Genomic DNA, 14401 nt, shown 5'->3' with positions numbered 1-14401 from the left:
TCATAATACCGTGTCGTCTCTTTAAACCCCCGGAGGGAGGCACACTGCCAAAGGGGGAGGGTAAAGGAACACGCACACACACACACAAAGGGAAAAATAAGGAGGCGACGATGTACCAAACCCCGTACGCCCCATTTAACCCTTTTTTTTGGGCCTTATTTGATGACCCTTTTGCTGTGAGTTTCTGTCTTGGATGCGTCTGAAGTTGCTAGAACTTGGTCGACGTAGTCTAGTTCCGTTATTTGACAGATGTTTGCGCATTTGATGTGGCAATACAATTGGCATTTGATGTGATTTTACAGTAGTTTGCAGTTCACAAAATATGTCGTAGAGCGGAATGAAGAGCGAAGTAACTTAAAGTCTCTATAGAATACCAAGATTTAGCTATCCTTAGATTGTCTAGATAAATTTGCCTTTGTTGGCAGATGTTGTCAATAGGGTAGTAGGTTGTTAAGCCAAAAAGAGGGAGAGAGAGAGAGAAGGAGAGAGAAAGAGTGAGTGACAGCATTGTTTAAAACATGTGAACACTTGTTGTATGACCTGGACACTGATTTTAAGCAAAATGATATCCCACAGATGAAACGTCATATCTCAAAACGTCATACTAATACTAGTCTAAACATGTAGCTCTTAAAGACTCTTGCTAAAGTGCAGCAAACTAATGCATAAAATAATCGTTCTCCTTGTTTACTGCAAATCAATGCTAGTCAGCTAGACTTAGTTTGCGTCCTCAGCCAACACACCCAAAACCAGGTCACGTTCGCTCTATTTACATATTGACTGATTAAAGATGCTGACGTTGAATCCTTCGCTTCGTGTTCCTGATAAAAACCTGATAAAATTCGTTTCAGTAATTATTGCTCTACGCACACTCACATACGCATATTAGGCGTACGGAATATCTTTGTCCTGCTCCTGACATTTGTCAGTGTCAAAAGGACCTTTTGTTTTTTTTTTTTTTTGCACTGCTGTTCCGCCTCGGGGTGACTTCCTCTTTGTTCTTGCCCTGTATAGGCACAAATGATCGCGTGATACGTTACAGCTTCTTTTTTTCATTTCTTCTGATCTGTTTGTTGCTCTGCTGCCCTGATAGGAAGCGTGCTAACCAATAGGGATGATAAAAACCGGAAGCCCCTTCCTTGATATGGGTGCTCCTGATTAACGGCAGGCTAGTAAGAGTAGGCAAAAACGTCGCGCACGCACGCTTGCTCCTGGGTGGGGTTTTGGGTGGGATTTTTTGTTTTGTTTTTAGTTTGTTCATATTGGACGGTTCCAACAGCGGTGTGTGAGTGCGTCGCCGTTACATTATCCTGGTTGAAAACGTACGGAAACGTACCGAACAGAAGGGTGCGTGTGAGCGAGCCCCTTCGGCAGTTACAAAACCCGTACCCCGGGTATAATGGGTGTGTGCGTAGTAATATGATGTTTTGGTGTCGGCTCCGCCTTCTTAAATACAGAGATTTGCGCGATTGGGCCCGTGTATTAGCGCACGCACAGTGAAACAGACACACACACACACACGTACGTACTTTCGCGGTTGCATTCGCGTTGGCAAGGTCATCCAGGGTTGGAGCAATAATGGAGATCCAGCTGGAGCTTGAACAGCTTGAGAAACCGTTCAGGACCTAGAAGTAGAACGAATTCGGGATGCTGTGTGTGTGTGTGTGACTTCGTGGGTCGAACCGCGGTAATCCTTCGGCAAACAGTTTTGCTATGAATTTGGATGTTACATTGCGTACAGCTCGGCGTGAGCGAGAAAGCGAAGCGAGCGAGAGAAATTACGGCCAGATCTTGCCCGTTTAATGTTGGGCTTAGAAAATTAGCCCTTTCCCTTTGCAAACGGCTAGATGAGCATGGTTTCTCGCTCGCACTAGCATCGCGCGCCTACCTCCTTAGCCTAGTCTTATCCATGCGGGCACGAGTGCAGATAATTGCCGTCCCTTTTCCCTTGCAGGTTCGTGCCTTGGCTATGGCACCCTGGGGGAAACAATCCCGAGCGGAATAGGAGACGATACGAGACAGCCTGCTCACTCGCCAGTCAGTCATCCACGCTCGCTTTCTCTCTCATACAAACCGTCATTCGTATCTCACTCGCATCCCATCGTTCTCACTCGCCTTCTCACACGTTGCTCGGCTGACTGCACCGGATAAAGCGATATCCCTATACACATCTCGAGCACACGCATATCTCACTGACGCTGCCTCCCTGTGTGTGTGTGTATCTGTCATGCTGTTTCGCTTCCACTTACCCGAATCTACCCGAGAGCTATCCCCTGTTCGGGCACCCGGCATTCGGTACGCGAGCGCGAAGGAAAGCAAGAGAAGGAACAATAACAGCAAACAAAACAAGAGCAACAAAAAAAAAACGAAAAAATCCCAAATCCCGAAACCCATTCCTCAGTCGAAATTCGTCAGCCGGATGAGAAAAGCGTTTTACGCTAGCAAACCTATAATTAGTCGAAACGTGCCCGTCGTTGGTTTCGCTTGCCAGCATCACCATTCACACATATACGACGCTCCGTCCTTGGGCTGGTTCGGTGCGGTTTTGGTTCCTCTGTATACGCTTACCTTGGCCACCGCGCCACCTACACCCGGTGCTGCTCCCCCTTTTCTGGCACCCTTGCAGGGTGGTGATCCCACCCAAATACAAGGCAAACAAAGAAAAAATCGCTAAGCATCAGCCCGGAGTTCATTGGGCAGGAAAGAGTACACACCCGTACGTACTCCCATTTCCCCGCTACGATCAAACACGAGCAAGCGAGACAGCCTACGAAGGAAGGCAAGCTACTGAGCTCAATCAACTACTACTGAGGACTCCACAAGTAGTGGACAAGGGGTGGTGCTATTTTTTTTTGTTACGCCGGAAGGTAAAAAGGATACAAACTGTGCTGAAGTTGAGTATGCTAAGATTGTGAAGAAAATGTACGTTAGTGGAAAACTTCTCAAGCAAAGAAAATTCGTGCCAAAGGTAAAGAATCCGATTAATCATCTGTCAGCAACGATCAAAGCTACTATCAAATCCGTTATCCTGTGTGACATTGGTGCATAAGTGTGTGTGTTTGTAGTACGTATATCCGGATAAACGTTGATCGAGGCTCACTCATCGTCTCGTCGATCGTACTAACACCCGAAGGATTCGCTCTCGCTGGAGCAAACCCAACAGTAGTGCGAAAAAAGGATCCCCAGGATCTTTGTGTGCGTGAGTGAGATTCCGAAAGTTCGCTGTGCGCCGTGCAACGCCTTTTCAACGCTCCACACGCAGTGCTACGTGCCATCCTCACCCATCCACCTCCCCTTCAGGCGTTCGAAGAAAGAAGGCCCCCATAAGAAGGAGGAGGTGTTGATTTTTGTTTTGGACTGGCACACTAACACACCAAGATAGAAACAAAAAAAAACATCAACAGCACGCTCCAATCTCGCAGCAAAGGCCCCAGTAAGCATCCTCTCGTTCGCCACGTCCACGCAGAGATATTGGTTGGGTGAGATTTGTAAACGGAAAGACCCGCGGATAGCTGCGAATAAAAAAAAAAAACAAGGTGTGTACAATACACGGCACGCATCCCCAACGTTTTTTTTTTTTGCACCACACGCTACGTGTGTGTGCGTTGGTTTGGTGGAAAAGAGATAGAAGAAGTAGGACGAAGGGGAAGGATTTAGGAGAGTGCGCGCGGCACGCACGAAGCCCTACCCGAAGCGTTGCCGAACTCTCGGCTAACCACACCAAAAGCTAGCCCGTCGGTGTGTGTGTGTGTGTGTGCGCGAGCAAGTGAGAGAGAGGGAGAGTATCCAGACTGCAGAGTGAAAGAGCAATCAGCTCCGGTGTGTGTATGTGTGGTGCGTGAGAGGGAGTGAGAGGGGTGAAGCGGGAAGCTTTGTGAACAAGGCAGCGAGATTGCGGGATGTGCAGCGTGACAGAGAAGGAGCGCACGAGCGAGCGAGACCGTGCGAGAGGGTACCGGCAGCAGCAGCAGCAGCAGCAGCAGCAGCAGCAGCAACTAATGAACGCCGTTCAGTGAGGCCTTAATAATAGTGTTTAGAAGTGGTTAATTTCGGCTTCAACCGCTCCGCGAGGCAGGTCACAAAATATCGCACCAGCTCCAAAAACGGCAGCAGCTTCGAAAAACCCTTGTGGGGCCCCTGGTGTGTCGGAAGTTTCGTGCAAAATTCGCCCACCCCGTGCGTGTTGGGGCGCTTCGATTGCTTCGGGTTTTTGCTGGGGCCTTTTTTTTATTTTGTGCTGTTGTTGTAGTTGCCCCCCCCACCAACCCGCACCCATTATATTGCTGCTTCCGTCCGCGTGCTTCAGTTCCGGTTCCGTTTGTTTTGTTGTTGTTGAAGCTCGCGATTACCCGAAACACGTGTGAATTCTGCATTTATGTACCTGTGAGTGTTGTGCGTGTGCTAGTGTGTGTGTGTGTTCGTATGTGTGTTCATCAGTTCATGATGTGATCCACTGCACTGCAAGGACCTCCAGGCAGGATATAATTACCACCACCCACAATCAAACATTGCATCCCAGGCCGGTTAAGCTACGCGCAGAAGGAATCACTGTGTACCCGCGGGAGTTGATCACTAACGAACTGCGCAAAAAAAAAAAAAAATGTGTGTTGCAGTAGAGCTTCAATCAGAGTTAACTCTGTGTGCGATATAAACCTCCCGCGTGTGCAAGCTTAAAGAATCCCGAAAACGGTAAAGATCTCGGTAATCAAAATTTTCTTCCGAGCGGAAGGAATTGCTCAGAAAACACAAGTGGGCAGGATACGATATCCTCGCGAATCCCGGTCGGTGCAAACGGCCACAAAATGATGGCTTCACCTAGTTTTATGACACAGTATCACAATCACCAGTGGAACAACGGTACGACACAAAGTCAGGTAGGTGAATTCAATGTTTCGCCAATACGAAGTACTTCGATATCCACCCATCCTAGACAAACCGGGAACTAATACGCGCCGTACCTTATCTTTGCCTCCAACTCTAGCTATCAGCATTGAACATCCTGCCATATCAGTATCCACCGCAGCCACCGTCGGTGAGTAGTTTGGGATCGGTAGCGTCCGTAGGTTCGGCAGGACTTTCGCCCACCCAGTCAATCGCCTCGTCTAGCGGTGCTGCCAGCAATAGCAGCAGCTTCAGTACCGTCGGTGGTCCCGGCACACACGGATCGGCCGTTGCCCTCGGGACCGCTGGTTGTGGACCGGTTGGCGGTGGTGGTGGTTCCAACACTGCCAGTCCCGACGTAACGGCAGCCGCCGCTGCAGCAGCAGCCGCATCCAGTGCGGCCGCCTCGTACGGTTTCGGTATGGTGCAGCAAACCGGTGCGCTTGAAATGACCGCAAGGTAAGTTGGTTCACAATTCATACACTTTTGTTACCCCTACCCTCCCCCCCCCCCCCGTCCCCCCTCCCACTACCACAGTGACCCAACAGTGTGACATCCCACCGAATATCGCGGACGATTCTGACGACCTCCTGGTTTGTTTGCTTCTCTTCCATATATTTTGCGCTTCGGTGTTGATCGCTCGCTAGACCTCAAGCCATGCACTACCCGTCGTATGCATCGTACAGTCCCGCCAGCTACTACAATAACGTCAGCATGGCCACCAGCCCGTGGTTTGCGCAGGAAACCATGTACGGGACGGCGGCCGGTTGGCACGGTGCGGACGCGTACGGTCTCAAGCTGGAGGAGTACTCGCACCAGACGCAGGCACAGCGCCGCTGCGCTCGCTGCACCTGCCCGAACTGTATCAACGAGCTGTCCGGCTTGCCACCGGTCGTCGGACCGGACGAGAAGGGCAAACGGCAACACATCTGCCACATACCGGGATGCGAGAAGATCTACGGCAAAACGAGCCACCTGAAGGCGCACCTACGGTGGCACACGGGCGAACGGCCATTTCAGTGCAAGTGGCTGTTCTGCGGCAAACGGTTCACGCGCTCGGATGAGCTGCAGCGTCACTTCCGCACGCACACGGGCGAGAAGCGCTTTACCTGCACGATCTGTAGCAAGAAGTTTATGCGCAGCGACCATCTTGCCAAGCACGTCAAGACGCACGAAAACAAAGCGAAGAAGATAGCGAAACGGTCGGAAAAGCTCGAGGAGGCGAAGGTGCGGCGCGAGGAAACGAAGCTAAAATCGCTCGAAACGTCAACGCCAGTGGTGTCGCGCAAGCTAACGGCCGGCTCGGCGCTCAGCAAGCTCACCTCGTCCAGCAAGCGACCGAAACTGTCCGCGAGGGATGGCGAGGTGCGGCGGGAGGAGGATGCTACCGGGGACAGCAGTATCGAGCAGCAAACGCCACCGCATCACCAGCAGCATCAGCATCACAGCCAAACGGCCACCATGCTGGAGGACATCAACGCTAACATACGCGTACCTGAGATTAAGTCGGAGTACGGGCCCGGTGCGCTGAATGTCCTGACGCCACCGCCGACCGGCAACTCGCCAACCACGGCAACGGCAGCGGCGGCTGCCGCAGCGGCCGCTGCTGCAGCAGCTGCTGCCGCCTACCAGAACTATCACCATCACCATCACGTCGCGGCACATCACCACCATCATCATCATGCGTCGTACTTCCAGAGCCCCTTCTTCCAGACGAGTGCGGACGTCGGTACGGGGGCGGCGTCCGGGAAAGGGCACTTTGCGAGCTACTGTGACGTTGGCGGTGGTAACTTTGGTCACGGTAGCCACCATGGTGGGAACAATCTGCGGCTAGCGGGTGGACCGAACGGCACCCTCTCGAGCATGTCTTCTGCCGCGCTGAGTTGCGAAAAGTCGTCCGTTAGTCATCGCACCGTAGGCAGCAATGCGGGCAGTACTGGTAGTAGCAGCACCACCAACAACAACAGTACCACCAGCAGTAGTAGTAGTAGCAGCAGCAGTAGTGCCATCGTCGAACTCAGCAACAGTTTGGTGAAGCTGGAAGAGTATGCGAACGGGCACGGGCTCGGTGGGAGCCGTGCCGAAGGCTCGTCAACCGCACCGACAGCAGCAGTAGAGAGTGCCGGCAATAGTTCCAGCAACAACACCCTCAACAACCACGTACTACCTCACGGTGCCCAGCTGTACCATACGCTCGCCAGTGAATCATCGTCGCACCATCCGTACCATCCGTACGCGGCCATGGCAAAGGCCACTACTGGTGGTGGTGGTGGTGGGATGCCGTCCGCCTCTTACGGAAGCGTCTCCCCCTACGAGCAAGAACCGTCCGGGACGGGTTCACACCACCATCCACATCCGTCGGCCGGCATATCGAACGCAACGTCGTCGGTGGCCTCACCGGCGACAACCCATCTCGCCTCCACCTACAACATGATGATGAGCAACTACACTCTTCATCAGCATCACCAGCATCAGCAACAGCAGCAACAGCACCATCACCATCAGCACCAACAACACCAACAGCTTCTCAATCAACAGCAGCAGCAGCAGCAGCAACAGCAGCAGCATCACCAGCAGCATCAGCACCAACAACTTCAACATCAACTGCAGCTCAACCTTACAGCGCAGCAAGCGAATGCCGGTGTGACCGCCACGAACGCACTATTCAAGTAAGTCCGATAAGTAAGCTTGTTGTACTCTGCAACTCGTAACGCCAGTGAACGCCAGGTTGAAGGTTTGTGATGCATTTGATTTAACATGACGCATAAAGGAAAGAGTTCTAAGCTTAGAGTGTTTCGCTTGACGCAACAAACGGCAGAGATTGTTTTACATTACAAATGTGTTCCATATTTGCGATCCTGAACTCTGTGCTTTTTTTTTTTATTAATTTGACGGCTACCATAGTTCTTCAAATGTGCTATAGTATCGGTAATAATGTTATTTGTAATGTCGGAAACTGAGATTCGCCACGGGGGAAAACACCTCGGCGATCCTCGTTTCTCAGGGCAGAGGAGATACAATTGCTTCGCGAAACGGTATGAAGCGGCTAAGACTGTCTTTAAAAAACAAACAAACAAAACTGCTCAGGGACACCATATTTTAGTTCCAAACGGTAATGCATACTTCATCCTGTGAAAGACTCTTAAACGATCAAACGCAAACTCGCTAGCGCTCGTACCCAGTCTTCGTCCTTGGTGACGCACGAATCCGCCCTGCACACAAGGACACAGTTACAATAGTGTTACAAAAATCGCTGGCCGAGCTTCAGATACAAATGTTTTTCCCCCCTGTGGTGCATCCTCCATAAACTCCGCTGCTACTGGCACATGCTTTACTAGCGCTAGGTGTGTCTCCGCTTGTTCAGTGTGAAAGGATATGTAAATATAAAACTGTACAGTGAAGTTTAGCAGGAAGCCTAGCTAAAATCGGAGACGGTTTAGCAGAAAGGAGAGGTACGCCGAATGTCCAGCAACAAGAAAAGAAACAGTGCGATAAAATCTCAGTGCAAATGCTTTCGAATGGAACCTCCATTTAGTGGGCAGATTGTAGTTTTTTGTACGTTAGAGATTAAACTATGCACCAGTTACAGCTAATAAAGTAGTGAAAACGCATTTTTACGTGACCGAAACCCGGGTGTTGAAGTATAGCAAACGCTCAGATATTCTGATGTTTTCCAAAGAAACGAAAAAAAAAAAATGGTCGAAAACAGTGACATTTCGGGCGTGAGCAGAACGTTCGTTTAAGGTAAAAAAGCGAAGAGACGAAAACAAACTTGAATAATGTACAGAAAAGAGAGAAGAAGAAAAAACAATTAAACAAGAAATTTAAAAAAAAAACACGTTATATTTAGATAAGTGCGAGGAACGGTACGAGGTATATATATATACATATTAGATCTAGAGACATATATTTATGGAAACCTCCCAAGCGAGAAACGTGGTTGCAACGAACCAATAACTTTACGATGATTATATTCTCAATGAAAATAAACGACACAAAATGCAATTGAAAAGGAATGAAACAGACCCATGGAAGCTGTTCTGAGCTCCCAGCTCGTGAGGATCCTTGTGGTTCTTAAGGCAGATCATCCGAAAAGCTCCTTGTTTGCAGCTTTGTTGTGACAGCTCCCGGTGGTGTAGGCGACAGCGGCGCCGGTCTTCAAACGGCAGGATCCGGGGTTCAAATCCCATCCGGACCGGCTCCCCCGTGTGTGTTTGTAATTAGACGACGAACTGCTGCAAGCAAGGGAAAAGGACTTCCTTCTAGACACGAGGTCCGTCATCTTCGCTGACACACAGAACAAATGCATCGAAAGCGTCACTTCCGATGTCTGATGACAACGATGTGGATGTGATGGGTGGTGGTAGCAAGATATTTGATGTCAAGATGTTGCGTGCCCCGAATCTGACGATCCCGCTCGATAGTCGTGTCGGACACGCTCTCATAGGGTAGAAATCAAAGTCAACCGGGTGCGCTACTTTCGACCGCGAACGGGCGGTAAGGTACCGAACTTCGATATCCAAATATTGACTGGATGCGATTCGTTTGTTTCGATGCTAGGCAGCGCTCCAACGCTACACTAGCTCGCTCGCTTCGTCGCCGAAGACGTAGCAAAAGCGTAAACCTCCACCCAGAGCCTGATGCCTGTTCGGCAGCAGTAGCAGCAGATCACCACCGGGATTACGCCGGCTTCGCGTGCGTGTGAAGGCATCGGGCGCGTTTGGGAGCAGCGTTCTCTACCACGCCTACACGCGGATTAGACGCGGGTCTAGCCATTTTTTTTGTTGTTGCTTCCACCCTTAGCGCCGATCGGTCGATGATGATGCTCGCGCGTTACGGGCTTTTTTTTTCGGTGTAAGCATCCCGGGGTAATGGCGAAACAAAGCACCATTAGTTGGCGCTTGGATACAAAAACTATCGGGCGTGTAGGTGCAACGCTGCTTTGCCTAGCTGTTGCCCTAGGAAAAGGAAATCCAGTGCTCCTGCCGAGTTTGTTGCTTCGCTTTTGTGTGCCCGGTCCGAGATCCTCGCCGTCCAAGATCCTGCCCGTAGCTGCCATCGTCCATCAACCATTTCTAGCGTGTCCACGTCCATCAAAGCCCTCTTAGGTCCGGCCTTTTTGGGTGGCACTTTTGTAGACTCATGCTGCTAAATAAGCGAACCTAACCCACAGGTCCTATACCCTGCTGGTGGGTTTTGTTGTGTGCCGCGCGCGTGTCAGTACACCCGTTGTTTAACGAAGGGCAGCGTATGGTAGTGCAACTTGCACATCGGTTTCAAAAAGCTACACCCAACAATGGTGTCCTGGAAGGTTATCCTTTCACATATTTACAAAGCTGTCATCGATTAGTTGTCTGTGAGTAGGCTCTCGCACAAGAAACTATTGTTCAGTGGCATAGCAAAAAATTAGCAAAAATATAGTGCGCACTTGAAAGTTGTTCGTTGGTTGTAGTTCGTGGTGACGTTGTGTTTTGGAGTTGGTTCGGTTGGAGTTATCGGAGGCGTGATTTACCAGTGTTCGGCAAAGCAATCAGTTTCGCGCACGATGGAGCGACACGATCCACGCCATTTCTACTACAACGAAGATATGTTCACGGTAAGTAGTGATCGCCTGCAACCACCCAAGTAGCGCCCCTGTCACGGCGATGAACGGGGAGAAACCGAAAAAGAGTTCGCGCTAAATGTTTCGCACTACTTCACTGCTGGGCATGCTCAACGTTGTCCCGGTGGTCTTCAGAATGATCGTCAACAAGACCATTTCCCGCGGACATACTATTTCCGTCCGGTGTGAGCGGATGCAAGCGGAGATTCGACTCTTGCCGTACAGGAGATCGTGTGTCCGCTTCTTCGCCAAGCGTGCGCTCGCGTTGGGTCGGCGTTTCCTCATATCTGTGTGGCCCACATTTTGAAGTGTCATCGGCAAGTGTCAATCTTCCGCCACCAACCCGACCCGAGGGGGGGGTCCGATTACGCTGCGGTCGAGTCATTCTTGTTCAATTTCTCATCCAACCCCATCCACCGGGGTCCTGCTGGGTTTTGTGACGTGGTGACGTTACACTCCAAAACATCAACTTTAATTTCTTCGCCTTCTGCCGCACTCTTTCGCTTGGCGATCGAAACGTAATCAGCGCAAGCAATAAGCGCACGCACAGCAAGTGAAAATTAGTTGTGTACCACCTCAGCCCGATTTCCCCAAGCGCGGCCAAGTTACAAAGACGACATCATCCCATCGTTTAGGGGGTTCAAATTGCGCGCGATGCGGTTTTTTTTTTCAACCTTTCTTCCCTTCAAAACGCACCGTAACAGCCAGTGAGAGGAGCAAAGTAGAAGGAACAATAAAAAAAAAAGACTACCACCCGGTGTGTGGTGGTGCACACCACACCTTGCGGCTGGTGCCCATCGTAAACTTCACACTGCAGCATCGGCAAATGGGGAGATAAAAAAAAAAAGATCCATAAAAATGAAACCCGTGTACCGAATGAAATTAAATTCACTCCCAGTTTTTTGCTGCTGCTGCTGCTTTGCCGCTACTTCACGTAAAAAGGGAGCTGGAAGTGTGCTGGTTGGGGAGAAGGGGGAAGTTGGAGGAGGGAAAAGCGGGCACGAGATGCTGAGTTTTGTGAAAATTACTGGCAGAACAAGGCACCAAACCAACCAACAACTACTAAAAAAAAAAAAATGGTGGCATCTCTTGATGGGCAACAGTAATGTAATGTTGAATGATGATTGGAAAAAGAAACAGATTGTTATCACCAGCGCAAGGCACTGTCATACCGGCGATCTAGCAATCTGAGGGAGTCTTGTTGCTGCAAAGCATAATGTGCGAGAAGATGCGGTTAAGGATACAATAGTTTGAGGTTATCTTAACCGGCGATTTGGCCCTGGCATCGGGATGCTTGTGAAGGCAAAGAATCGGGGGGTTTTTTTTTTGCTGCTGTGTTATTGTTTGTTGACAGATTACTTGTGTATATTTGAAGGAATTGACGACTGTTCCTAACTTTCCAGTGTTTGCGCTATGCTCAACACTTTGGAGAGGACACGGACGGCCATTTTTTGACTTTGCTTGATTTTATTCGCAGCTGGGTAGTTCTCATCCTGTCTGTTGGGAGTTGCTCCTGGCGGGATACGATAGCAGGTCCTGCCTTTCGTGTGTATAACTCTGTATAGATACAGAGTGGGTTCGGAAGTAGAGGTGACTGTGGTGCTGTTCTTCACACGGCAGGACCACTGCTCAAATTTCATCCGGATCGCGTTCCCTCGTAGTGAGGATTGACTTTCCAACTACGTGGTCTATCTATCTGGATTAAGTGGGTCGCTCAGCCAAGAAGAAGAAGAAGAATTCTAGAATGACTAGAATCTAGACTTAGATAAACAAAACGGTGACATGTGAAAGACCTGTTGAGCCTCCAGAACAAAATTATCACCCAAAAATGTCCAGGATAATCTAGATAAACCGTAAGTCACGCATTGCTTAGCGTTTTGTTTTCGCAAAACCACACAATTGCGTTAAACAAGTGGACACTTGCGCTACAGGGCCTATAGCAGAAGACGGTCCCACCCCTCCAGTGTCTTCTTCTTTCCCAAGATGGTGGAGAGAGCAAAAAAAAAAACAAAATCCAAAAGCAAAACATAAAATAATTCAACACTAGTTACCGATTAGCTTTAACAGCAATTACACTTGCCCGGGCGATGCCTAGGCGTTGATTGAGCCGAAGATGGATGGCTTGATTAAAACCCTCGGCCAAACGATAATGAGCGCTAAACATTGTAGGAACGTGCAACGGCAAAAAGGAAAGAAGAAAGTAAAATAAAACAAATTTATAACAACAACAACAACAACAAAAAGCCACAGCGAGACACACACACACATAAATACGAGCCCGCACACGCCAGCACACAGACACAGTGGCTGTAAGTGCAAGTGCATAAGTGCCTCGGTGTGCCCCATAGCATATTCATTCATATACCCCTTCCGCTGTATCTCTCTTTCTCTCTCTCTCTCACACACACACACTCTCCCTCGTTCTCCTTCGCTTGGACTCCCTCCGTGGGTAATACCATTCATCTTCACCATCCGTCAAAACCACGACAAAAGCGTTTATGGTTTATTTTGTTTTACTTTATGTTGTGGAAAAACATAACAATCATCCCGTCAGTATCACTATCATCAGCGTGATCATCATCATCATCAATAACATGATCGGGTGGTATAATAATCAACATCTTCCAGTGCGGCAGCAGCGCATCCCATTCAATAGGCTACAATTTCGACCGAAGTGACGAAATGAAAGTGATGATAAAAATTAAGTGGTTGCAGGCGAAAAAGGGGCTAAGCGTTACCGGCTGTCTGTACGTACATATATGGGCCAATGAATGCAGGGCGCGCACCGGCAGCCAACGCTTGCAAGAAAAAAAAAAGAAAAACAAAAGCAAAGCACAAGAAAGAGTGCAATAAATACTTAAACGCAACTTAAACAACAAAAGGCAGGCAGGAGAGATTGTGGTTCCGATCCGGGTGCGCGAGTGCGCGATCGGCTTTTGCGTGCTCGCTAGTGGCAAGCAACCACGCTAGCCCCAGTGTAAAGTTGTTACGGATCCGTTCACGAACGGTCGTGAACTAATTTGAAAAAGAAATATTAATTTAATTTTAATTTAACTACAATGCCTTTATAATGCGCACACAGGTGCTTAAGGGGGGGGGGGGGGAGGGGGGGGATATTATTAAACTGTGTTAGCTTTTGCTCTTTCCTCCTGTATCATGAAGCTCCGTAACACGTACTGGATAGTGGATAATTATATTTTTTAATCCAACTACCGTTTCGAATGGGAACGGAACGTAAACTGGTAAGGTACACGCTTTTTGTTGGCCCGGTAGCGTCACCATCGTCAGGATGGCTTGGTAGCATAATTGGTAAGTGCACCTGCAGGGGAGCGACACAAAAAAAAGCGTCGCTCGGGTAATTAGGTTCGAATCCCGGACTAATTCTCCCTATATTCGGATATTCAGGATACGTTAGAAAACTTTTCCTTTGAAGATAAGTGTGAACTTTTCTTTCCCTGTCTCTCTCTCTCTCTCTCTCTCTCTCTCTTCTCTCTTTCCCGCTCTCTATTTTTAGTGGCCTTTTAATTAAGTTTAATGGATGTATCTCTCTATTTTCCTCCCTCTTCTTCTTCTTCTTCTTGTCATAACGACGTCTGAGGTCACGCCGGCCATCGAATGGCTTACTAAGAGTTGCCCGATACCACGTAGTAGGATAGTCAGTTCGTCACACTACGGGGGGAACGTCCGGATGGGATTTGAACCCCGGTCCTGCCGTTTGAAGACCGGCACTGCTGTCGCCTACACCACCGGGCCGCTCTGGGTCTGGTAGTCAATCCTAGGTAGATACTACGGAGGAATGGTTTGGATGATATTTGAAATCCCTGTCCTGCTGTGCGAGGACCGGCACTGCTGTTACCTCTACCATCAGTCCAATCCGGTTAAGGAAGTACAAATCTCGAATTGGATTATCTCGTCTCT

The 14401-nt window shown here is 49.3% G+C and overlaps 5 protein-coding genes across 7 annotated transcripts in view; 2 read left to right on the top strand and 3 right to left on the bottom strand.

Annotated features, from left to right (window-relative positions):
• LOC126560468 (60S ribosomal protein L10-like) overlaps window positions 1-14401 on the top strand; it is a 277878-nt gene that overhangs the window by 21130 nt on the left and 242347 nt on the right. The gene's annotated exons all lie outside the window — the stretch shown is intronic.
• LOC126561545 (probable 60S ribosomal protein L37-A) overlaps window positions 1-14401 on the bottom strand; it is a 450882-nt gene that overhangs the window by 197431 nt on the left and 239050 nt on the right. The gene's annotated exons all lie outside the window — the stretch shown is intronic.
• LOC126558141 (aminoacylase-1A-like) overlaps window positions 1-14401 on the bottom strand; it is a 220867-nt gene that overhangs the window by 87499 nt on the left and 118967 nt on the right. The window lies entirely within an intron of this gene.
• Window positions 1-14401, bottom strand: part of LOC126561695 (cecropin-B) — a 328190-nt gene that overhangs the window by 307536 nt on the left and 6253 nt on the right. The window lies entirely within an intron of this gene.
• The window catches only part of LOC126568394 (transcription factor btd), a 147106-nt gene continuing 137462 nt past the window's right edge, over window positions 4758-14401 (top strand). Inside the window, exons 1-3 of the mRNA XM_050224867.1 lie at window positions 4758-4874; window positions 4982-5340; window positions 5529-7563. Of these exons, the coding sequence (XP_050080824.1) occupies window positions 4803-4874; window positions 4982-5340; window positions 5529-7554 (2457 nt within the window). The 5' untranslated portion in view covers window positions 4758-4802 and the 3' untranslated portion in view covers window positions 7555-7563. The remainder of the gene's footprint in view (window positions 4875-4981; window positions 5341-5528; window positions 7564-14401) is intronic.

Source organism: Anopheles maculipalpis, chromosome X (assembly GCF_943734695.1).
Source record: "Anopheles maculipalpis chromosome X, idAnoMacuDA_375_x, whole genome shotgun sequence".
Lineage (NCBI taxonomy): Eukaryota > Metazoa > Arthropoda > Insecta > Diptera > Culicidae > Anopheles > Anopheles maculipalpis.
Note: the sequence above shows the minus strand (reverse complement) of the source record. Positions and strands in the feature narration are given on the sequence as shown.